We start from the raw sequence: 25,905 nt of genomic DNA, 5'->3' as shown, positions 1-25,905 counted from the left end.
GGTCAAGCTGTTTTACAAGCATCAGATACTAACTTTGTGATCATAGCTCAGTGGCATTGTTGGACTCCAACAACTTTATAGCAGATGTAACTAAAATTTATAGCAGCCAACTGCACAAAGTAATTATAATGTATCTGGAGGCCCTTATGATTGCTTCTGGAGTTTTAAACATTAAAGACTTGCTTGCATGGTGGTGTCCATTTCAGCTGAATGTCAGGTATAACAAAAATCCCACCTTTTCATGCATTATCAGATCAGGTTTGATCTAAAATGATTTTAATCTAACTGCTACCATATTTTTTTTAAAATAAGGATCAACTCAAAATGGAGAAGCTGTGTCAAAAACTAATAATAAACCCAACAGTTCAGTTCAAAGTAATTAACGATAGGGTTAAGAAAGAGGTTTAAGATTCAATGCTTACTTTTAAAGCCACCTTTAGTAGAAATACCTCTGTTGCTGTTTAATGTGACGTTATAAATCGTTGATGGATTTTGTTCCACTCTTGCTTTCAGCATTGCTGCAGTCCATAGAGGTTGGCCGGTATTTGCTTGTGCTGTTAGAGACCTTCTGTTAAGGTCCGATACAGCATTTCAATAAGGTTGTGGTTTGGATTTTGTCTCAGTCATTGCAGAACCTTGATTCTTTCTATTTTCAGTCGTTCTGTTCATGAATAGCTGCTGTGCTTGTGAGTAATTGTCCTGTTAATGACCAAGCTTCAGGTGTCAGACAGATCACATTTGACACTGGTGCCCAGGTAGCTACAGAACAAGCCCCAATCATTAATTCTCCATCATCATGCATTACAGTTGATATGGGGAGTCTTGGATAAGTTGTGCCTTTATTCAACCGCTGGCTGTCTAGGTGGTGTACAGAAAACAATGTGGGCTACATTGATAATTGGCGAACATTTTGGGGAAAACCTGGTCTGATCCGGAGAGACGGCATCCATCCCACTTTGGATGGAGCAGCTCTTCTTTCTTCTTTCGGACTCTATCCTTGAAAACAGGCTCAGAGTTTATCTGTTCTTTCTTTCTAGGTGAAACGACTAAAGGAGCTACATCCACTAACATTTACTTTTCCCTCCCATAGAAAGTACTCCTAGATCAGTGCTTCTGTGTTCTTTTTGTGTCTCTGCTCTGTTCTCTCAAACCCCCAGTCGGTCGTGGCAGATGGCCGCTCACACTGAGCCTGGTTCTGCTGGAGGTTTCTTCCTGTTAAAAGGGAGTTTTCCTCTCCACTGTCGCTACATGCATGCTCAGTATGAGGGATTACTGCAAAGTCAACGCCAGTGACTGTCCACTGACTCTACATGCTCATCCGGGAGGAGTGAATGCTGCAAGTCACTGACTGGATGCAATCTGCTGGGTTTCCTTCGATAGAAAAACTTATTATCCAATTTGAATAAATAACTGAATCTGACTGCACTGTTCAATGGTTAGGACAAATTGGAATGTATGTACCTGACTTTTGTGAAGTGTCTTGAGACGACATGTGTTGTGAATTGGCGCTACATAAATAAACTGAATTGAATTGAATTGAATTGCATTATACCCAATGATCTCTACTTTGGCCTCATCTATCCGAAGGACATTGTTGCATAAGTTGTGGGTTTCATTTAGATGCAACTCTGCTAATCCAAGTCATGCTAGCATAATATTTTTGTAAAGAGACTAAACCTTCTTCTGACAACCTTTCCAGTCAACCTGTACTTGTGCATTATTTTTCTGGTTGTTTGATCATGAACTTTAACATGCAAACTGAGGCCTACTACACAGACTGAGATGGAGTTTTTTGTTTACATTTTCTCTGAGAGTTGCCCAGAGCGACTTTTCTGGGATGTTCTCTCTTGGGAAAATCGAAAACTCTCTTAAAACCTCTTCCCTTGGGAATAATCTTTCTGTAAAATGGTTTACTTCAAATTATTTAGAAACTGCTTGAAACATCTTTTCACCCTCGCATTGGGACACGTATGACGTGCTACGGTTGGCTCCAGCGCCCCTTTAACCTCACATGAATAGCAGATACAGGAATGATTGAACTTTACTATTACCTCCTTTACTGGTTATTTTTTGTTAATTTTTTTGCTGAAGAAGTTCACCTTGTTGGCAATCTGCAATCGTGTTTTGTACCTGCTTGTCTAGACTAACCTAGAAAAAGAAGTGCCCTGTTAACACTAAATGGCGCTTGTAATAGTTAGAATGGCCTGTTTAATTGCATAGGTTTATGTCTAAAACTGCTTTACAAATCCGACTGCTTATGGCTCACTCATGTCAGATGGTTATAGGAGATTTTAGTCCATAATTTTGATCTTCTGAGGTTTCAGTTTGAGGTAGTCTTTCCAAAATAATGGAACAAAACACCACAACAAATGTATTTGTTGATGCAAATTACTGAGTAAGTAATCTTCCTCTAGAGTGTTATCTAATTTTTAATATTCAGATCACTAACTGAAGAACATTTACATTAGCTCTGGATGGCAGGAGTCTGCACTGCTGTCCTTAAGCAAAATACTGCTGGAACTTGTATGTGAAAGTTGGGCATTGATGTTCTGACACCTTGCTTGTTCCCAGAAGATTACCTAAAATTTGAAGGTTTAAAATCAGTAAATGAAGATTTATTTCCAAATCATTTCACAAGCAATGAGTTTCACAGTTGGGGAAATGTTACGGTTTAGCTTCTCAGACAGATGAAAAGCTTCTCAAAGAAGTCAAAATTAATTTACCTGTCCTATAAAGTAACATTTTACTGATCAGTGTTTAGAGAGTTGGCTTGTAAAAGGAAAATAATGTTTGACTGTTTGCATTATCTCAGGCAGGGAAAATGTTCCCCTCAGGAACATGACAATATTTTTTAATTCGTAATTACCCTGAGCTAATAGAGCCAAAAATCTGCAACTGTATAAAACCAAATGAAGCAAAAGCGCTAAAGGATGAAACCGGGCATGCAAATGGCTCCCGGACGCCCAAAGATTAAAAGGCTAGAGGTTTGGAACAAGTTGACCTCAAAACTGTTGCCAAGTTATGCATTATTCGTGGGAGCTTGTAAGCACTGTATCCAAAACAAGGGGATGGGTGGAGAAGAACCAGATGTGGACATTGGCAGTTGGTCTGAGAGTAGTCCCTCCAAATTCGGACAGTGAGAACTACATGACGTCAGCGCCAGATGGTTTACTCATTAACATCAACCCTGGAAACATGCAAGGAAAGGCTGTGCTAATGGCTGACGAGACGAAATGCCACTGAATGCCTCTCTGCAGTGCCTCTTTGATGAAATGTTGGTGGAGAATCACCAAACCGAAGTTTAATTTGAAGTTGAATAGATCAGCCAGCGCTCATAAGATTAAATACTTCTTGTCTTTGCTCGATTTCTTTCTCAGTTTTCTTTTGGCTGCGACAAACTGAATGAACTCTGGGATGAAGTGGGTGGCAGTGATAGCACTTTGGCACGCTCGTCTGTTGTTCCATTTCAGTTTGATCCATGTGTTTGGATGCCTGCAGTGTCCCGGTTTGGCCCCTGCATATCAAATGACCAACAGCAAAGTTAAGTATTAACAGCACATGCTGTGGTTTCACAAGCTCAACACAGCGGAAAAAAGATCTCCACAGTGAAGAAAGAAAATTTTTTCTTTTAGATATATAGCAAGAAACTGAGATTTTAATGCATTTCTGAGATGAAAATTTCTGAAGTGGTTGCAGCTTTAACAAAAGCGTTGTGTTGCAGATACAATTGTGTTCAAAATAATAACAGTCCTACTAGACTAACCAGGTCAGTCATTGTTTTAGGTAGAAATCTTATTACCACATGGCCAATACGTTTCTAAGGTGTATTAGTCGTAGAAAACCAACAGAACCAACATTCATCATTTGCATGCTCGTGAGTCTGTGTAATTGAATAATTGGTTGAAAGACGCGTGTTCAAAAATAATAGCAGTCTGGAGTTCAATTACTGAGGTCTCTCATTATGTGAAGAACCAGGTGTCAATCAGGTGGCCCTTATTTAAGGATGTCCCTAGTACATGTTGTACATGCATTTCTCTCTGAAAACCTGACAAAACTTGGTCTCTCCAGGCATTGTTCAGAGGAACAGTCTACTTTGAAAGAAAATGTTGATTGGAGAGGGGAAAACATATGACGAAGTGCAGAAAATGATTAGTTGCTCAGCTGAAATGATGTCCAATTCCTGAGAGATGTGAAGGAAAATGTGAGACTACCACTTAAATGGATCGAAGAATAGCCAAAATGGCAAAGACTCAGCAAATGATCAGCTCCAGGTGGATCAAAGACGGTCTGAAGTTAATGATGAGCAACATGACAATTAGAAGACACTCATGTGAAGCTAATCTATTGGCAAGAAGCCCCCCACAAAGTCCCACTGTTAAAAAAACATAATTTGCCAAAGAACACATGAAGATAGCACAAAACAACTGATAGAATGGAGTTCTGAAGGACAACTGCAGCCTGCTGAGATGAGGATGAGCCATGGAGGAAGAAATTACACAAAAAGAGACTTTTCATCACTACAAATGGAATCATCCCAGACTACAACAGGACACGACCCCCCCCCCCCATAACCCCAGCAGAGGACCGCACACCTCTTCCCCCCCCCCCCCCCCCCCCCCCCCCCCCCCCCTACCCCACCCACCTCTCCCTTATCTCTATTAAGCCCAGACACCCCTCTCCTGGATTTTGCTGACAACATGAAAAACCCTGTCAAGCTCAGAATAATCTCACATTTTCTCCACTAAAATCCCATCATAATCCATCTCATGACAGGCAAGATAGTTTCCCTGTACCTCAGAGAATAGACTTTAAAATACTTCTGTTTGTTGTTGTTGTGTCAACATTTCAGACCACGTAGGTCTTCTGGTTCAAGTCGACTCTGCATCCACAAAATCAGAACCAAACATGGAGAAGCAGCATTCAGTTCTAATGCTCCACTTATATTCCCCCATTACCCAGATGCATAATGGGCCTCCTCCCCAGGGAGAATTTTTTGATTTTATTTTAAGATAAAAATATTGACCAAAAAGTAGAGTGCATCAAGGAATGGGTTAAAACATTCGATTTTCAGACAGAGGGCTTGTTCGCCCTGAAATTTCAGTATGTAGTCCAACTTTTGTTTACTTGACTTTTTTTTGTTACTTTTATCATGCCTCTGCAATGTACTTTTTTTGATCATGTAAAGCACTTCAAATTGTCTTGTTGCTAAAATGTGGTTTCAAAAAAACTTGCCTTTCCTTGCCATCAACTGGCCTAAAACATTTTATAATGACTGATAAAAGTAAGATTGTTCTTTTTGATTCCAAGGGCCACAGAGTTTGTCAGAAGACCCCCAGACACTGAATTGAAGCCATAGTACACTCAGAACACAGTGAAACACGGTGATTCAAGCATCATGATGTTGGGATGTTTATCTTACTATAGTGGTGGGCTTCGTGGAAATGGTGCTTCAACAAAACAACCCCAAACACACCAGTATGTGAGCAGCATCTTGGTTCCAGACCAACAAAATCAAAGTCAGCCCAATCTCTGGACCTTAATCTGACTGAAAACGTGTTGGGTGACATAAAAAATGCTAGTTTTGAGGTAAAACCAAGAAATGTAGAGGAACTGTGGAATGTTGTCATATCATCCTGGGCTGGAATAAAGTTCGTTATAAATCCTAAAGATTTTTCAGTTTAAACAGTCAATATTTGAATTTGTCAAGAAAAAGGCAGACACTATTTTGTTGAGCAGCCCAAAGTTGATTTTTCTTCATTTTCTGTAATGTGATTAAAAGACCGATACACTTTTCTTCATGGTTTGATTTAGAATAAAATGTGCAGTGCTCCCAATGCAAGAAAAAACAAACTATTCTAAAGAATCTGGGCTTTACTCGCATTTTAAACACACCGCTATTATTCTGAACACAACTGTAAGTCAGTTTTCCACCTTGAATATAAAGAACCTTGCAAACCTCATTTTAAACTTTATTGGTGTAGTTGGTGCACTTGAAAACAGTAGATTTGACCTTTGACTTATTTAAACTGCTTTTCCATTACATTTTTCCCTTCAAAATGCCCTTGCTTGAATTTTAGGTTTAGCCAAAAATATGTCTTATTTCCAATGTGAACCATTGTTTTTATTGGCTGATTAAATTTCTTAGAAAAATAGTAATGTTAAAACAGCCTCAGTCACAAGATAATATTTTAGCTACAATGCTAGATATTCTTGGTCTCCTCAAGTGTAAAGAAAGAGTTCAAAAAAGATTTCCAGCAATGACATTTCTCTTATTCGCCCTGATAGGTTGATCAACGAGTTGTGATTACTCCTCCCCTGGAAGCTCATACTGCTGAGACCAGAGCCAAAGCCAGGAAGCTTCAGACAAGAATCCATCACAAAGTCTCGTCTGGCTGGGTCAGAAACCACTGATCGACCTTTTGAGATTCAGTTGAGTTAAATATTTTCATTTACATAGTAAGTTACATTTATCTATTTCTGTGCAAGATTGTAGGTCCACCTGGGTCTGGGTCAAAAGTGATCACTTACTTATCAAGGTAAGTGATCAAAGTAAGGTAATCAATTCTTTCTTTAGTGGCTGTTCTGGTGATGATAGCTAATGGGTCCAGATGATTCTGACACTTTTGATACATGTTCGTTATTCATTCCCAGCTAGGATTAAAGTTCGGAATTAGATCTCAAATTTGGGCCAGAAAACCCAATTTCCTTAATTTCTGAGAGACTGAACTGCTCCAAATAGTCTTAGATTTTAACTGGTTTAATTAGTATTTTGAAAGTTCAGTTGTAATCATAAAATATCCTCTTTTTGAAATAGTACTTGTAGAGTAGAAGTAGTGTCATCATCTTTAGGTTTGTTTGTAACTAAATTAAGAATAAATATGATGCTGATGAACACTTCAATTAATGATCATTGGAAAAATCCATGGAAATTGTTCATTTTAGCTATAATCATACATCTCAATCTCGAGAAATATATAGAAATCTACTTGTTTATTTTATTTGTCACAGGATTCCTAAACATTGTTCACTCAGGAACTCCAGACCTTTCCAGACTCGGAGTTCTCATTTGTTTATACCCATTTTAAAATATAAAATACTAAAGTTCACTATAGAAAATATTTCTGCTGTGGGAAGGCATCAAATACAGAACCAAAACACAGAAATGGAAGGAAATAATGAAGGTGGGTAGGATACAAGAAATGAGAGGGTAAGAATGCAAAGAAGAAAGGGAGGACAAACGAAAGAAAGGATAGGAGGTAGGTAGGATACAGAAAGAGAAAAAAAGTTAAGACACAAAGCAGGGCAGATGGAAGGACACTATAAAAAAGTGGTGCTAGGAGACAAGGTGAGTAGATAGAGGAACTAAAGAGTCAAATAATGCAGGTAGGAGTCATGTCAAGTTTATTTATATAGCACTTTTCAGCAATAAGGCACTCAAAGCGCAGTACACGAGGAAAACCTTTACAAGTGAAAACAGAAGGGACGCAGGAGACAGGAAAGAAGTGAGTAGTAGATATTAAAGGAAGGGAGGAGACAAGGAAGGAGAAAAGGGAGGGACGGATGGAGAAAGGTCATAAGGCAGGTAGGAGACAAGCAAGGAAGTGAATAGCAAACAAAGAACAAATGGAAATAGGATGCACAGAAGGGGGGAAGGACAATAGGAAGGCCAGAAAAAAAGGAAGGAGGTAAAGCACAAAGGGCACGAGGAAAGAAAGGAGGGACATTAAGGAATGAAGGACAGACACAGGTAAGAAAGTAGACACAAGTAAAAAAGGAAAGACAGAAGGAAGTATATACGCGAGGGAGGGAGGAAAGCCCAGGAAGAAAGGAAACATACAAAGGGAAGGATACATGATTTAAACAATGTGATGGAGTAGGTGTAGGTTTCGAAATACACGTTTTTCATAGTCTTTATTCTGTTGTTCCATACTTATCCAGAACAGGAGAACACTCAAATCATATTCCAGACTATGTAGAACCTCTAATTCAATCTGAAAAGACTCACAAAGAGAGGGTTGGCAATTAGAAAAGTTTTAATGATGAGAAATGACATTATTATATCTTTGGCGCTCGGACCTGGGAGGAAGACATGAATGCTGTGTATGATATGAACTAAGATGATCATTTGTAAGGCTTAGATTTAAATATGTCTTCCCCCTGATCCAACACTAGTGGTGGATTGGCGGCCAGGGAGCGAGGAAGCCAGGAGTAGATGTGAAGGAAGATGGTGGAGGTGGGGTGGAGGAGGGATGAGCTCAGCTGACAAGCGAGGAGGAACACAGCCGAAGGTCTTTTAAAAAACAAGGCGTCGGAAGGTGATTGGATGATGAATCAGGTGGACAGGATCCTGATTGGAAGGCCGGGAGACGCACGGTGAAGCCATTGGACGGTGGAGACAGCGAGGGTGAGTCTTTCATTCTGAATTTTCGTTTAAACTCCATTTAGAGATCCTTCAGTAAAACCATTCATCCTTCAGACTGATTTTAAGGTAATGAGACTGATCAGTTGATGGACTATAATAAACTTTAAAGTAGTTATATTACACTTCATTGCATCCAAAAGTGTTTTTGTTTTATTTGTATTTGAGAAAAATGGGCACAACTCAATTTCAGCAGTAAAGCAAATGTGTTTATTAAGCACTTTAATATACATCAGAAAATTGAGCTTCATATAATACAGGGATTATTTTAAATGAAAGTTAAATGTACACAATAAGCTATTTACAATCCAATCACCGAGTCAAATCAAAGTTGACAGACAAAACAGTTTCAAGACCAACAAAAGAGCTGTTTAATAAGACTACATAATGTTTCCTGCCTGAAATCCTTCCATTCACCCTTCATGGCACACTGTGAGCTACTGAAGAGCAGAGCTTTTACCGGGGGCTTCTAGGTGTCTGCATGCGATAAGTTTTCACCTTCCCCAAAAATCCCAGCTCTTGGCAAAATATAGCTCACTGTTAACGTTGTGAAAAGCCTGCAAAAATGTGACACAGCCTGTAAACACTAACACAGCTCCACTCGATTCATAAGAAACAGATGTTTGAGATCTCTCAGAGTCATGGTTGACCAAACTCCTCCTCCTCCTGCAGGGTTTAGGCCCTATTGAACTGATTCTAAGCTTCTCACAGAGGAGGCGGGACAGTGGTATGCTGTTTCAACTTTGGCTTTACAAGTCTGCATTTCAAACAATATCACTAACAGCTATGGGTTGTCCTAATGGCTGAATACTTTTTGTGTCATGCCCCTGAAAAGTCCAGCAGAACATAATTGAAAATGATACAGAAACAAAGCTGTAGTTCTGTTTACTGAGCTGCTGAGAAATGTAAAATAAAAACAAAACCGCTGCATTTAGCACCAAAACCTTGATGACGATACACAACAGTTACTTAAATACTCTTGCACATAAAAACATCACACCCACACACAATACAAAAACAGAAAAATCCCATAGGGACAAAATCAAATTAGTTTTACATTATAAATGAACCTCCCTCTTGCTTAGATATTTAAAAGCCAAAAAAAGTCCCAAAATGTCTGCAGGCATCTTCTGAACACAGCACCATGGTAGAATGTGACAACACAAATAAAAAAAAAGAAAATGCAACAAAAGTGGCTTGTTTTCCTAAAAAATAAATACACTTTATATCCCAGTAAACTCCTTTTAACATTTTACACACTGATCAAAGGTAACAGATTATTTGGGGTCTCTAGAAAGGCAATGAATGACAACCATGACATCAGTTACTGTTGTTTCCTCTGGTCTGGGAAAATGCACCCACTGGTACACTGCTGTCAATGTGACAAAATACAACATAATGCAAACTAATAAAGAAAGAACTGGCGTGTTTCTCTCAAACAGCTCATAAAACATGGATGGGTTACAAAGTGAGGGGGAAAAACATGTATGTCTGTCAGGTCATTCTTTTAAAAGTGCATACACTGTTTATTAAATAGCATAGCATTAAATTAAAATTATATTTTGTATGAAAACAGAAGGCTGTAACAGATGTAGGCACATCAGAATATCAGTTCACATAGACTGTTGGCAGAGTTGTTTTAATGACGTCCCGTGGTGGGTGGGGGGGTAAACGTAGTTACGCAGATGGAAACTGTTGCTTTGGCACATTCTCTCCAATGTCAGCATGACGGATGGTGTTCAGAATATCTAAAAGAGCGAGGAAGGAATAAGGTTAATTTTTAATTAATTTTAATTTCTAACTCCTACAAATGTAAAGGAATCTGAAATCTGTTGACACCACAGGTAGAAGAAATGTGGAAATTCTTGAAACAAATTCCTCTTTTACAGCAGCAACACAATCTTGCTATGAAATGAAGAAAAATCCAGTCTCTAATCTAAGAACATTTAGTGATTTAAAATAATCCCAATAAATTTGTTTTGACAAAACCACTGATGGAGCATTTATTGTTACACCTACGAATACATTTACAATAAATGTAAATGAAGCATTTAAAAACAAAATCTATGCTTCACATTTGTAGGTTGAGTTAGATATAGTTGGTTTTGTGGCATTAAAATTTACAATTGTACTCTGGAAAAATCCCCTCAAATCAACGGCTGAGGGTTAACAATGAGATTTAACGAATCAACCTAACGGTTATAATTTTCGGCAGACATTCCAGGTGGGTCTGGTGTAAAACAAGAATATGTGTAAAAGCACATCATTCTCACTATGAATGATGGAGGAACTGTGATGCTGTGGGCTTGTTTGTCTTCCAAAGGTGATGGAACCTTGTTAGAGTACATGCATTTACAAACTCTTTGAAATACCAGGACATTTTACGTAAAAATCTGGTGGACACTAATCAACCTTCCAGTCATGAGCAGTCCTCCTTAAACTTGTGCGTTATAGAAAACCTATGGGTGAGCTGAAGAGAAGAGATCAAAAGAGGACCCATGATTCTAGATTTAGAAACATTGTGCAGGACAAGTGTCATATATTCCTCTCTCTGTATGCTCAAACCTTGCAAAATATTATAGGAGAAGACTGTATGCTGTACATTTGGCGAAAGGGAGTTGTACAAAGACAGCAGGTGTATCAATAATGTGGCCACAAGCAATTTTGTTATTAGTCAATAAATGTACAGAAATCAAAGGTTGGATTTTGCTCCTGTCATAGACAATGATTTTTTTATTCATCTTTATTCATAGTGGGATCAAATTTGTTCACACCACCACATCTTCTATTCAACCCAAAACATGCTGATGAGTCTCTTACCAGCTATAATGGGGTCTCCTTTTTGTAGTTAAACCCAGGGTCTGATCCTTCAATCTGCAGCTTCAGGGCTTGTTTAAGGCTCAGCTCTGTTTCCCCAATGGGGTAGTTCTCTAAAACGTCCTGGTGGCCCCTGTTCTGCACAGCCCGTGGAACTGACACTCGACCTAAGAAGACCTGATTGCCCTGTAGATGATATTTGGGATTGGTCATGATCCCATTCCTTTTCTTCTCAGAGCAGCTCTGTGGCTGGATGAAAAACGGGTCTTGGCACTGCCCTCTTTCCTGCTGCACTGAACCACCGATCATGATCTTACAGTGAGGATCCTTCAATGCAATATTAGCAACTGATTGGTTGAAAGCCATTCTCTTGTCGAACTGGGTCATCTCATACTCCAGAACCTGGCCTTGGCTGGATCCACTGTTCTTAGTTTTCTTCTTGTCTTCCAGAGTTGCTTTGCTATTTTGAGTCCCGCTTCCTGTCTTACTTCCCTTTGCTGACTTCAGCTGAGACCAATCAAATTCACTGGATGGAGACGATGGCTGCTGACTGGCAGACTTTGTTGTAGAGCAAGGGGATACAATCGACTGTCTACTTCGGCTCCGAGGAAGTGAGTGCTGCTGGATTTGCTCCGTAAACGTCATTCCATGAAAACTGTCGATAGGTACAGTTTGAGCTGTAGCCGTGGATGACGTGGTTCTTAAAGAGGAGTTTTTTGAACTCTTGAGGGAATTGTTTGACAGAGACGATTTCTGCCTATCCACAGTGGAATCGGGAGACTCTGACGGTGAGCTGAAAGCGTGGACGGGTCCGTTGGGAAGACTGCGTCCAGATGACTGCACGTCTCCTACCCCTGTGCTGCCTGAACTACTTGATTTAATGGTGAGTGAATGCATTTTGCCGGTCACTGCCAAAGGTGTTTTCTCATCCATGGTATGCACTGGGGAAGGGTTGCAGCCGTTTAATGTTGTTGCTCCATATTTTTCTAGGATTTTAATGATCATTGAATGGCCACCTTTTGCTGCCACCCTCATTGCCGTGCGGCCGAACTGGTCGGCATGGTTGGGGTCTGCACCGTTTTCCAACAGTATCTGCACGACGTCGATGTGACCCTCCTGGGCAGCTATGCCTAGTGCTGTTGCTCCCTGGTTGCATGTATGATCCACATGCGCTCCGTTCTCTATCAAAAACTGAACCACTTTGGTGTGGCCCTGCCATGCTGCAGACTGGAGAGCGGATCGCTTCTCGTTGTCGCAGGCATTCACGTCAGCATGGTAGTTAATGAGCAACCTCACCATCTCAACATGTCCCTGCCAGCAGGATACGTGGAGAGCCGTCCTGCCCTCAGTGTCACAGGCTTCCACGTTCGCTCCATTTTCAAGGAAATACTCAGTCATGGCCAGCTGATTTTCAAGGGCCATTATGTAGAGTGTTGGGCGACCATCTGCATCTTTACAATCTAAATCAGCACAGTGGCTCAACAGCAGTTCAACAATGTCCCTGTGGCCCTCAAGTGCAGCTACCCTGAGAGCATTCCTTCCATCATACCCCCTCTGGTCAATGTTTGACTTGTTCTGCAGGAGAATTTGCACACAGTCATAATGTCCCTCTTGCGCAGCCAATATCAGTGGTATTCTCCCATCATTATCCACCTCTGAGCAGCGAGCACCTTGTTCAATAAGAGCATTGCACACTTGGCGGTGGCCCTCAAATGAAGCCATGTGTAGCGGGGTCCAGCCTGCGTCGTCCCTGTGGTTCTCATCCAGACCTCTGTCCAGCAGAGTTCGAACCACTTCCACATTTCCCTGAGCAGAAGCAATGCTCAGCACTGTCCTCCCCTCACTGTCGATGCTATCCACAGCAGCCCCCCAGAAAAGTAACGTGTTGACCACAGATGCATGGCCCATTGATGCAGCTGCCAGGAGAGGGGTTCGCCCATTCTTGTCTGTGTGATCCACATCAGCTCCACCTTCCAAGAGCAAATCAACTACATCCACATGTCCTTCATAGCCAGCCACGAGCAGAGGAGTCATGCAGTCTTTGTCACAGTGGTCAACCTCTGCTGCTCTGTCAATCAGAAGGCTCACAACAGACGCATGACCTTTACTAGCAGGAATACAGAGAGCAGCCACAGAAAGGGCAGTCCTCCCATCCACATCTTGATGATTAACTTCGGCTCCATGGTCCAGCAGGTGCTCCACAATTTCTCTGTGTCCCATGTATGCTGCAGCAATGAGAGCAGTCCTTCCTTCATTGTCTGCTTTATTAACTTCAGCTCCATGCTGAAGAAGATTTAACACAATATCTTCATGGCCTCCCCAAGCTGCCGCCCTCAATGCAGTTCTACCATCTGCATCAGCACAGTCCACTTTGGCTCCAGCATAAAGAAGAGCAGACACCACCTCAGAGTGTCCACCCCAAGCTGCAGAGCGGAGTGCAGTCCACCCATCGTGATCTGTGTGGTTTATATCAGCTTCACAACCAATAAGACAGTTGACCACCTTGGTATGACCCTGCCTCGCAGCAAGAGTAAGAGCTGTTTGGCCATGGTTGTCTTCCAACTCCATGTTCGCCCCTCTGGATATGAGCAAATTAACCACATCAAGGTTTCCACTGTATGCAGCGTTGGCCAGCAGAGTTCTTCCACTTGAGTCGCACTGATTCACAGAAGCCCCGTTGTCAAGTAATGTTCTTATGGAGTCCTCTCGCTCTAGGGCTTGTTGTACAATACATGAAGCATGATCATCCTCATTGTTAACATGAGCACCAGCTTTGACAAGAAGCTGCAGAACCTCCTGTTCTCTTGGTATGGAGGTGCTTAGAGAGTCTTTAGTGGGAGTTCCATTCCAGACCATCCAAAGAGCCAAATTATAAGGCTCGATCTGTAGGTTGGAGTTGACGAGGTGCAGAGCAAATTCCTGCACTTCCAGAGGTTTCAGTTGCTTTGCTCTGCAGGTGTAACTCATGGCCAACATCCGATGTCCTTCTGCTGCATTGCACAGGTATTTCTGGGTGCAATGCTTCACATCGAGCAACCATTCTGCAAAACTGTAGTGGAAAAGGATTTTAGTACTCCCAAGGCCATCAACCAATAACTTGGAGAGAATGTCCATTTTTTTCTGAAACTCCTCCATGGTAAGAGTCATGTTTTTGGTCCAGACTGCATGGTACAGTTCTTTGACCGTAAGTGGCCGGCAAGTTGCCAAGATTACATTAAGAATAGGCTGAACTTTGGCAAATTGTTTTCTGACAAACAGCCTCTGGCAGAGCCACAGGTAGAGCCCATTGAGAGTGCCTGGGATGTCACGGATCTCCCGAAGCATGATGAAGTTCTCCACCACGCCATCTAGAACGCGTTCTAGGTAGAGGAAGCAGCCGCTGCTTTTGATGTGAAGCTGGTTGAGCATCTCTGCGGTCTCCTTGGTTAGGTGCTGTCTCAGGGCCTCCTCCTGGTCCAGCCGGTGAAGGATGTACTGCTGCACATCTTTAACGATGTAGGCTTTTCGCAGATCATCGAGGCTGATTTTGCGGAATCCTGAAAACAAAACAAAAACAAATTATATGAGTGGGCTGGTAAAAAGGAAAATGTGCGAACGGCAGCTGATGTTTGAAGAATACCTATTTAACGAGTCACTTTTCCCACACTAGCTATAACTGATCCTGAATTCATCATGAACCTTTATGCAATTAAAAGTGAAGCAAACCTTTCATTTCCAGAGGCATAAAGATATGTAACAGTGCACCCATGTTGTTAAAGAGAGGCCTTTTTATAGGAGAATGAAACCCCTCTGTTTTCTAGCAGCAGAAACACTCAGCAGGTGTTTGCAATCAGCTCAGCCTAGTAGATGAAAACTTAACCTTGGCAACTGGTGCTCTATTGAGAGATAATGTCAGCTCTGATCAGTTATTGTCAAACATAAAAATAAATATGGCCTAAATATTTCAATTAAATACATCCCAAAGGATCCCTCCAAAAACACCTTTTAAAAAGGAAAATAAAATGCAAACAAGTTTTAACGTTGACAGTCTAAATGTCTCACTGAAGCCTTACTCCCACATGGATCTTTAATATCCATCTGTAAAAAAAAGGTAATTATCACAATGAGTCATTATGAATGATTTTAATAGGATTCCTCTGGAAGACATAGAAAAATTGTCTCATAATGGCCTTGGCTAATGGACATACAGTGAACTCTCCATGTTAACACCATCCATAGTCTGTCCAGCCTGCAGCATTCCTGCATTCTTTTATTTACAGTTCCCATGGTCTTTGGGGCTACTGGGACAGGAAGAACATGTTACCAGATCTATTTGGGTTTAAACAGTTGCTTTCTCAGTACTCTGCAGACAAATACTGAGTTTAGCAAATCAGAACTAAGACATTTGATTCTATTATAAAACTTTTGTATAACATGATTTAGTTCAGAAAAGCTGCTTATGTGTTAATTCAGAAAGAAGTGAGGCTTTACCCACACTGGGCCAGATGTTAACCACACAGCTGCAAGAATGATAACTGATGTGTTTAACAGCAGCTCCCAAACAGTAACTGGCAGTTTACTAAACAGAAGCAGGACAAGGTTGTCTTTATCACCTGCTTCTGGGTTTGCTTAAGATAAGCACACCCTCTCCAACAGCAACTTGTAACAGCCTCGTTTCACTTTAGCCCTGAAATTGTTGAAAAACTCATTCAATTCAATTCAATTCAGTTTATTTATATAGCGCCAATTCACAACACATACAAGCACTTCACAAATGGTCTGGAATGGTGTAGGGTTGTTGGGGAGGTAAGAATAAACTACTGAGTGTTAGTTTGGCCATTTTAGAATGGGCTATGTGTAGGGGTACTAAGTAAAATTATAAACTGATAAGGTTTGTCCATTTAGAGCCCACTGGTGGCCATTGTTATACTAAAAACCACAAGGACTGGGATACCTCTCTCTGTCAGACTGATTATAACCATTGGAAAAGAGAAGGGGTCATACAGGTAGCAGAAATGGAGGGTGTGTTTGCACCTCAACCATAACTGAGCCGGTTTAGGCTAAACCTGACTCCCCCTTACTCCATCCAACAGGGAGGGAGGAAGGCAGAGGTAAAAATAATTGAAGTGTTGGTTCCTGTTGCGTTGTGTGAAAGATGGGTAACTTTAAAATGGGCTAAGTCAATCAAATCGAATCATATAGATTTCAAGTCAGGTTCATACATTCCAGTTAATCCTAACCATTGAACAGTGCAGTCAGATTCTGTTATTTATTTAAATTGGATAAAAAGTTTTTCTATCTAAGGAAACCCAGCAGATTGCATCCAGTCAGTGACTTGCAGCATTCACTCCTCCTGGATGAGCATGTAGAGACAGTGGACAGTCACTGGCGTTGACTTTGCAGCAATCCCTCATACTGACCATGCATTTAGCGACAGTGGAGAGGAAAAACTCCCTTTAACAGGGAGAAACCTCCAGCAGAACCAGGCTCAGTGTGAGCGGCCATCTGCCACGACCGACTGGGGGTTTGAGAGAACAGAGCAGAGACACAAAAAGAACACAAAAGCACTGATCAAGGAGTACTTTCTATGGGAAGAAAAAGTAAATGTTAGTGGATGTAGCTCCTTTAGTCATTTCACCTAGAAAGAAAGAATAGATAAACTCTGAGCCAGTTTTCAAGGTTAGAGTCTGAAAGAGAGCACATATAATTAGTTACAGTAAAGCTCAGTCAATCGCCATGTCTAGGAGAGAGAAAGGGTTAAACACTAAAAGACAGGGGCATGTGGATCATCGGTAGAGGTAGAGCATTAAGTTGTTGCCAGCAGAAGCTTGGACAATGCCTCCCTCCAGAAAGGTGTCACAGGTAAACACAGAGTCAGGCCAGGTGTAGCTTCTAGGAAGAGAAAAGAGAGAACAAAGTTAAAAGCTGAAATAACAACAAATAATGCAAAATTGGAGAGTAGTGTGAGAATGTAGCAAAGAGGGTGAAAGTGGTCATTATGTCCTCCAGCAGCCTAAGCCTATAGCAGCATAACTACAGAGATAGCTCAGGATAACCTAAGCCACTCTAACCATAAGCTTTATCAAAAAGGAAAGTTTTAAGCCTAGCCTTAAAAGTAGACAGGGTGTCTGCCTCACGGTCTAAAACTGGGAGCTGGTTTCACAGGAGAGGAACCTGATAACTAAAGGATCTGCCTCCCATTCTACTTCTAGAGACTCTAGGAACCACCAGTAAACCTGCAGTCTGAGAACAAAGTGCTCTGTTATGAACGTATGGAAAAATCAGAACTCTGATGTATGATGGAGCTAGATCATTAAGGGCTTTATATGTGAGGAGGAGAATTTAAATTGTATTCTGGATTTAACAGGGAGCCAATGAAGGGAAGCTAAAGTAGGACAAATATGATCTCTCTTTTTAATTTTCATCAGAACTCTTGCTGCAGCATTTTGAATCAGCTGAAGGCTTTTAACTGCATTTTGAGGACATCTTGATAGTAAAGAATTACAATAGTCCAGCCTTGAAGTAACAAATGCATGGACCAGTTTTTCAGCGTCAATCCTGGACAGGATATTTCTAATTTTGGTAATGTTCCAGAGGTGAAAGAAGGAAATCCTAGAAACCTGTTTAATATGGGATTTAAATTACATGTCCTGGTAAAAAATAACACCAATGTTTTTTATTTTATTACCAGAGGTCAATTTAATGCCATCCTGGTTAAGTGATTGACTAAGCAGTTTCTTTTTTAAAGACTCCGGTCCAAAGACGACAACTTCTGTCTTGTCTGAATTTAGAATCAGAAAATTTAAAGTCATCCAAGTTTTTATGTCTTCAAGACATAAAGCAGTGTTTCAAAAACTGTCTTTAAAGAGTTTTCTTACTTTAAAGTGGCACTGTATGTATGGAGCAGTTTGTTTTACCCAAAAATAAGTTATTGTAGAAAACAAAAGATGCTTCCTAGAATATAGATCTAAAGTTTGGCCTACATTGTTAAGGAGTAGAAGCACGCATGACAGCTTTATTACCTGGTTATATTAGAAAACAAAGGTTCAACAAATGCTTTGATAGATTATAGAAAATTATCTGGCAATTGCATTGGTGACAATCTAAACATATTTTTTAATCTTCCCAGATATGAAGATGTGATGCATTTAAATTTATTGACATTTCAACCCCCTTTATAAATTTGTAATCATACCGAGAAGTTCCCCTCCTTGAACCACCACCTTAACGTGATGGAGGGGTTTGAGTGCTCAAATGATCCTAGAGGCTATGTTGTCTGGGGCCTTAATGCCCCTGGTAGGGTCTCCCATGGCAAACAGGCTCTAGGTGATGGGTCAGACAAAGAGTGGTTCAAGAATCCCTCATGAAGAAAAAAATATCGAGGCACGTGACGTCGCCCGGTACGGCGGAGCCGGGGTCCCACCCTGGAGCCAGGCCTGGGGTCGGGACTCGTCGGAGAGCGCCTGGTGGCCGGGTTGCTCCTCGCGGGACCCGGCCGGGCCAAGCCCGAACGAGAGACGCGAGGCCATCCCCCAGTGGGCCCACCACCTGCATGGGGAACCGTGAGGGACCAGTGCAAAGAGGATTGGGTGGCGGACGAAGGTGGAGACCTCAGCGGCCCGATCCCTGGATGCTTAGGCTGGCTCTAGGGACGTGGAATGTCACCTCGCTGGGGGGGGAGGAGCCTGAGCTTGTGCGGGAGGTCGAGAGATATCGACTAGAAATAGTCAGGCTTGCCTCCACGCACAGCGTGGGCTCTGGAACCCATCTCCTTGAGAGGGGTTGGACTCTCTTCTACTCTGGAGTGGCCCACGGGGAGAGGCGGCGGGCTGGTGTGGGTTTGCTTGTTGCCCCCCAGCTCAGCCGTCTCGTGTTGGGGTTTACCCCAGTGGATGAGAGGGTCGTATCCCTGTGCCTTCGGGTTGGGGAGAGGTCTCTGACTATCATTTCAGCCTACGGGCCGAGTGGCAGTGCAGAGTACCCGGCCTTCTTGGCGTCCCTGTCGGGGGTGCTGGATAGTGCCCCTCCCGGGGACTCCATTATTCTGCTGGGGGACTTCAACGCCCACGTGGGGAACGACAGTGACATCTGGAGAGGCGTGATCGGGAGGAATGGCCTCCCCGATCTGAATCCGAGTGGTGTTTTGTTATTGGACTTCTGTGCTAGTAACGGATTGTCCATAACGAACACCATGTTCAAACATAAGGGTGTCCATCAGTGGACTTGGCACCAGGACACCCTAGGCAGGAGGTCGATGATCGACTTTGTTGTCGTATCATCAGATCTTCGGCCGCATGTTTTGGACACTCGGGTGAAGAGAGGGGCTGAGCTGTCCACTGATCATCACCTGGTGGTGAGTTGGATCCGCTGGAGGAGGAGAAAGCCAGTCAGACTTGGCAGGCCCAAGCGCATAGTGAGGGTCTGCTGGGAACGTCTGGCGGAGCCCTCGGCCAGGGACGACTGCTGTGCAAACGCTTTGAATTCATTTGCCCATAAGCGTCTCTTCCATGCAATATACTAACTGTGATAAGATGCTACATGTGCTTCAAGACACACACCTACTTCCAGTCTTTCATTGAGACCACGTTCCACACACTTCCCCTCTGACACTGACCTCCTGTACCGGCTCCCCCTGCAGTCCTGGAGCCGGATTCATGGGAAGCATGCAAAGTATCTCACTGTAGCAAAACACCATGAAGCAATTCTCTCTTTGAGTAACAGTTTCTCAAGAACTGAAACAGAAAACTGTGACTCAGGTATCATTTTACAAATTATTTAGAAAGACAGAAACCAATAAAAACCTCACATGGACCTAATGTGCATTCCTGTATTCACTGGCTTAATCTTCAGCCATAAAAGTTCAAATCTAAACCCGTGAGGTTAGAAGGTATTTCATGCTTCCTTCTTTTCTTCACTGTCCCTTTTTTCAACTTTTAAGGCTAAACCAGCTGATCCATGTTTTTCCTTTTCTTTTTTTTAATGGAAGCTTTAATCTTCTTCTTCAGGCTAATGCACGACAAGAACCTCAGTTAACCCAGGAACGCTAATTTAGATTTAAATCTTGCTCATAGACAACTTAGTTGTTCGTCATGCATGGGTATGCGAGACTCGTACTTCTGATCAACTCATTCTGGGTTTGCTCTAGCTGCGTCAGGAAAGACTCTCAGAATAGCAAAAGGGAAGCAAGAGCATTGAGACGCTACATTGCCAGGATTATATTCTTTAGGAAAAAGAGGAAAAACTGCTGTTATTTAGTTACTGATCTATAGTTTTGCCACATAAACTATGGTCACTAGCAACAGTTGAGATTTACAGAGAACAGTTAAGTGATGGAAATGCGACTGCAGCTGGTTCCTGGATTTAAAAAACACAAACAAAAACAGCCATTTCTGAGCAAGAAACAAAAAGAAAAAAATTCAGCTAAACACTTGAGTCAGAAGAAGCCAAAAGAGAAATTTCCCTCGAGTAACTGTAGGTGTCGAAAGATATAAAACAATTTCCACTTTGGTGGACATCAGCTGTAGCAGCTGGGTTTCAATTTCCTTCTCTACCTTAGATTAAGAAAATCAAACCAGAGGAAAGCAGTATAACTAGCAAAAACCTGCATGAACAAATAGAAATGCTGGAACAAAATGAGACCAACTATTGAGAACTGCATCTCACCTGGCAAAGATCAGAATCACATGACTTGTTTCTAGTCTGAACTACAATACAATGAATTTATGTGACCTACCAGAAATTGCCATTATGCATTCATCAAAAGTGTGCATTTTTTGTACATGTTCAACTAAAAACGTTTTTCTTTCCAACTGACAAAGATGAACCAAGCAAAGCTCACTTTAGCAACACTAAGCAAGCTTTTAGGAACCAGTTCTTTGTCAAAAAAATTAATTCCATTTTCATTTTAATCTGAAGGCTAAACACTAAACATCATCCAAATTACTCCTGCATGTTGGATTTGTGCTTCAGCCACAAAATGTGTAAAGACCTCTGCATTATAATGACCCATAATGTATGTAAAACAGAAAAGAAGCTGATTTCATTCAACTAGTAGGATATATTTCAAGTGTTTTTTTCCTGTTAATCTTGATAATAATAGCTTACACCTAATAGAAACCCAACATTCAGTTTCTTATAAAATTAGAATATTACATAAGACCAATGAAAAAAGCATTTTTAGTAAAATGTACGGTTATGACACAGGCAATCATAGGCAAGACTTCTTCCCTAACTGTTCAACAGTTATTGACACCATCTGCAAGGACATAGAGAACAATGCAGCCAAGATTTTTAATGAAAAATGAAGTGGAAGGTAAAAGTGTGGTTGGAAAAAAATGCACAAGCAACACAGAAAACCATAGCCTTAAGAGGACTCCGAAGCAAAGCCCATTAGATGGGTTGGGCGAGATATGGACTTCAGCTGGAGTCAGAGCTTTAAAAACCAATGCAGAAAAGCTAAAGGCTGCTAAAGCAACCTGAGCTTTCTTAACATCTCACAGCCACAGGCTCCTCACCATTAAGCCCCACTCTATTTATGCAGCAATGTATGCAAAGGAGGCCTGATCAAGTAATGAGTGCATAGACTGTACACTGTACAGTATACTTGCAGCTCAGCTCATATGAAACCACAGACCAACAACAGAGACTAGGTGTAGTCATTGATTCTCTTAGTTAATCAAATGTTCCTTGAACAGGACACTATTCCAGAACTTAAGATTGGATTAGACGATATCTTTCTGTTATCTGTTTAAATGGATGAGACGTGGTGTTTTTTACCTTTTACCCAAAGATCACTTTAGATTTGCTTTTCTGGTGAAAGGACTTGGCCCAATAAAGCTCTAAAACAACCAAGAGGGAAAGTTGTAAAACTTGCCACTTGTTTGGTTGCAAGAGAGCGACAGAAGAATGCAACAAGTCTCACTGGCTACAAACATTCAGAGGCCTTCCAGATCCCATTTTATGCCACGAATTTCTCGCTTACATTTGGCTCCATTACCATCAGGCTACACAAACGGTTCGTGTTCTGAGCTTCTGATGGGTTCTGTCTGGCAGGATGAATTTCTGAACAAACAGTTCAGCGAATCAAAACAAAAACAAATGCTGCATTGATGAGGATAAGGGATGCAGTTCCCCGAGTGCCGGCCTCTGAGCCAGCTGCTGCTCGTTACTGGACTGGAAACCAGCCACAAAAGACAGAGACCCACACAAAAGAGAGCCTGTTTGCTTTCTAGATTAATGTTTTCAGATGATAAATGAGACAATGTGCATGTCTGCAGAGAAACTGGGAGAACGTGCTCATCACCCAGGATATCAGAGTGATGGCTTCTCGGATTCGACATCTTCTTTAGTCACTGGATCTATAAAGAAAACAGAAACCTAAGCCTCGCTGCCCTTTCCTCAGGCTCTCCAGTAAACCTGTGCTCAACAAACGTCTGTTCAACAGCTGCAGATTCCCCCGCTCCAAAAAACACCAGAACGCCAACCTCCTAAATGCAAGTATGTGGATGAGAGTAGGTTCCAAGTGTCTGCAAACACCAACAGAAAGTGTGCTGCTATTTAGACATTGAGAAGACCTGTAAAGTTTCCAGTTTGATCATGTAAACAGCACGAAAGGACTCCATAAATATATCAGCTGGAGCCAAGAAACGGAGAAGCTTTGCAAAATCTTCTGCAACAAATAATCATTTTAGATCAGCATCTTATTTAATTTATCTACAGTAGTAAACAACCACAGGCATATAATTAAAATTTGGCAATTAATTAATGTGAAGTTGAGAGAAAGCAGATGAAAGCATTCCTGCCTAAACACGCCTTTTGCCGTGTTTTTGTGGGAGCTGAACGGGTTTCCAGTCAAACCTGTTGTAGGGCCACTAAACAAAGCTGATATGGTGATGGGGGAGGGTTAACAGGATTACATCTTCTATCTGTGCAGCATGGCTTACTTCCATTGTGCAAAATTGTGGTGAAAAAACCCACACCTGCCTAAAGTATAACGCATTAGTCACATGATGTCTGCTTTATTTTCTAATCAGTTTTTCCTCGTTTTGATTGATAGAATCCCATTAAGTTGATGACAAGAGACTGAGTCAAAGGCAGCACACCTGGTTACATGTGGGTTGCTCTCTGTGTTCCATGATGATACAGACTCTGGGTTGTCACTATTCATCAGAGCTTCATGCACAGCTGCAGATGGCCAAACAAAGGTTCCCGCAGAGCAGCAATAGAATGAGAAACGCAACTGTAAAGCACACAACCATTATGACCTTCACTGAAACGTGGCATTTAGCAGATTGTGTACAAAGAAAAAAGTTAAACTTTTTATTAGCCTTAAATTTTATATTCTTACTTTTTAAATGCATTAATTAAAACTAAGATGTTTGCTATGTTGATATTTTAAAAACAAGACAGTTATATTTTTAGTTTTTACTTCACAACACCTTTTGGAGTTCCCTGCCCCACAAAGGATCTTATTTCCTCAATCTGTGCTCTTGTTTTTGTTCATCAGTATACTGGCTGACCTCCAAGTGACCCCATTTAGCTCTAGCGATATAAGTTTCCATCCACCTGCACAGAAAACTTCTGCGTCCAGTCTTTTGTTTGCCATCAAGTTCACAAAGAGTTATTATCAGCCATCAGGAAGGTCTGCAAGCATTTTGGAAAGATTTGTCCAGACTGCAGATTGAATGTTGAGAAAAGCAGGAAAAGTTTGTTGTGGAATCAGTTAGTTGCAAAGTCATTCTTGGCATGCAGGCTGTGTGGCATGAGAAATGGCCCAGGAATTCTTATTCCTTCTAAGGTCAAATTAAAACTTAATAACAGCCTTCGTCTGTATGAAAAACTAGCAGGTCTGCACCACAATCTTGAAATGAAAAATCATAAGTTCACAGAAGTGGCACAGGCTTGCCACATACCAAAGGGCATCACCTAAGAAGAGGAGGAGGCCAGCCACTTTGTTCATCATGCCCCACGTTGCGTTGCTGCAGGGAGGGATCCGAGGTGTTACACATGCAGACATGGTACACCTGTAATTAGCCCGGCTGTTAGACTGCATGGTGGTAAATTACAGTATTCAGCAGGGATTATGGTCTTCAAGTCATCCAAAGTGATGCTCAGTGTGCAGCCTCACAGACGACAACTCATACAAGAATATGGACATAATTCAGCTTGTTAGCCAGTTTAAAGAAAGGGAGGGAAAGCGAATTAAAGGTGTTGTCCTTGGTCCTGTTACCCTGAAATCGTGACTAAAGAGAGGACAATAAAGGCTTTATGGTAATTTAGGAGGAGGCATTTGACAAATGTGCTCCTTGGCTTAGTTCTGTAAGGTCTTTCCACTGAAGCCCAAAGAACAGCCAAAACATGTTGGAATCAGTATGGAAGTCTTTCGGGCCTTTGTACAGGAGCTCCTTGGAGCCCTTCAGAAGAAATCGGATTGTTTGCATCTAACCTTTTATAAAAGTTTAAAATTAATCTGCTGCATTCGTCCCAGTTTACATGAAGCTGTCCAAGATAATGCCACAGAATGTTATTTACTCAGGAGTCATTAAGCTGAGCCCTCTGTCTCTCTTTAGGGAGCATTCCTCAGCCCAGAAGAAATAAACCGTCCTCGCTGCTTTACGGCTGTGTTTGTGTTGTCAGGCGGCCAGAAGATCTCGATGTCCCTCCTGTGAGCGCTCAGATTTGAACAAAAAGAAAGTATTAAACTCAGAAAAACAAAACATATCACGTTAAGAGTTAAGTGGACGTTTCTGTGGAGGGATTGCTTATGCACGTGTCAGATTCACCCGCAGGACTAAAGTGAGGCAGTGGAGGAGGCCACACTTTAAAACAGGACTACTCTTTTATTAGTGATTGTTGATGGTAAATCACTTCCATCTCTTTGGTGAGTAGGAAACATAAAGCTCCATTCATGGTGAGCAGAGCAGAGGTAGAAGATGTGGTTCAGGTCCTTGCTAGGGTGGGCTAACTTTTCCCCAAACAGACACAGGAAACAAACAGACTCACAATTTCCTAAAAGCTTTTTTTTTCTTATTAAAGAAATGTGCCAAAACCACTGGTAAATGGTTTACTGACCATGGTATCACTGTGCTCAATTGGCCTGCCAACTCTCCTGACCTGAACCCCATAGAGAATCTGTGGGATATTGTGAAGAGAACATTGAGAGACTCAAGACCCAACACTCTGGATGAGCTAAAGGCCGCTATCAAAGCATCCTGGGCCTCCATAAGACCTCAGCAGTGCCACAGGATGATTGCCTCCATGCCACGCCGCATTGAAGCAGTCATTTCTGCCAAAGGATTCCAGACCAAGTATTGAGTGCATAACTGTACATGATTATTTGAAGGTTGACGTTTTTTGTATTAAAAACACTTTTCTTTTATTGGTCGGATGAAATATGCTAATTTTGTGTGATAGGAATTTTGGGTTTTCATGAGCTGTATGCCAAAATCATCCGTATTAAGATAATAAAAGACCTGAAATATATTAGTTAGTGTGCAATGAATCTAAAATATATGAATGTTAAATTTTCATCATTACATTATGGAAAATAATGAACTTCATCACAATATGCTAATATTTTGAGAAGGACCTGTATATAGCAGCGCTTCTTCATGGTTTTAGGTGGTTAACCTCTTAGTGAAGACCAAACAGCCCATTTCAATGACTGGAAGCTAAAATGCTGATGTTTCTAA

At 41.5% G+C, this 25,905-nt stretch overlaps 1 protein-coding gene across 1 annotated transcript in view; it reads right to left on the bottom strand.

Moving 5' to 3' along the window:
• Nucleotides 1–8,606: 8,606 nt before the first annotated feature.
• Nucleotides 8,607–25,905, bottom strand: part of ankrd50 (ankyrin repeat domain 50) — a 45,151-nt gene continuing 27,852 nt past the window's right edge. The window contains exons 4-5 of the mRNA XM_047353731.1: nt 11,240–14,772; nt 8,607–10,167 (exon numbers count right to left, since the gene is read on the bottom strand). Coding sequence (XP_047209687.1) covers nt 11,243–14,772 — 3,530 coding nt within the window. The 3' untranslated portion in view covers nt 8,607–10,167; nt 11,240–11,242. The remainder of the gene's footprint in view (nt 10,168–11,239; nt 14,773–25,905) is intronic.

Source organism: Girardinichthys multiradiatus, chromosome 23 (assembly GCF_021462225.1).
Source record: "Girardinichthys multiradiatus isolate DD_20200921_A chromosome 23, DD_fGirMul_XY1, whole genome shotgun sequence".
Classification (NCBI taxonomy): domain Eukaryota; kingdom Metazoa; phylum Chordata; class Actinopteri; order Cyprinodontiformes; family Goodeidae; genus Girardinichthys; species Girardinichthys multiradiatus.
This window is presented reverse-complemented; position numbering and strand designations above follow the sequence as displayed.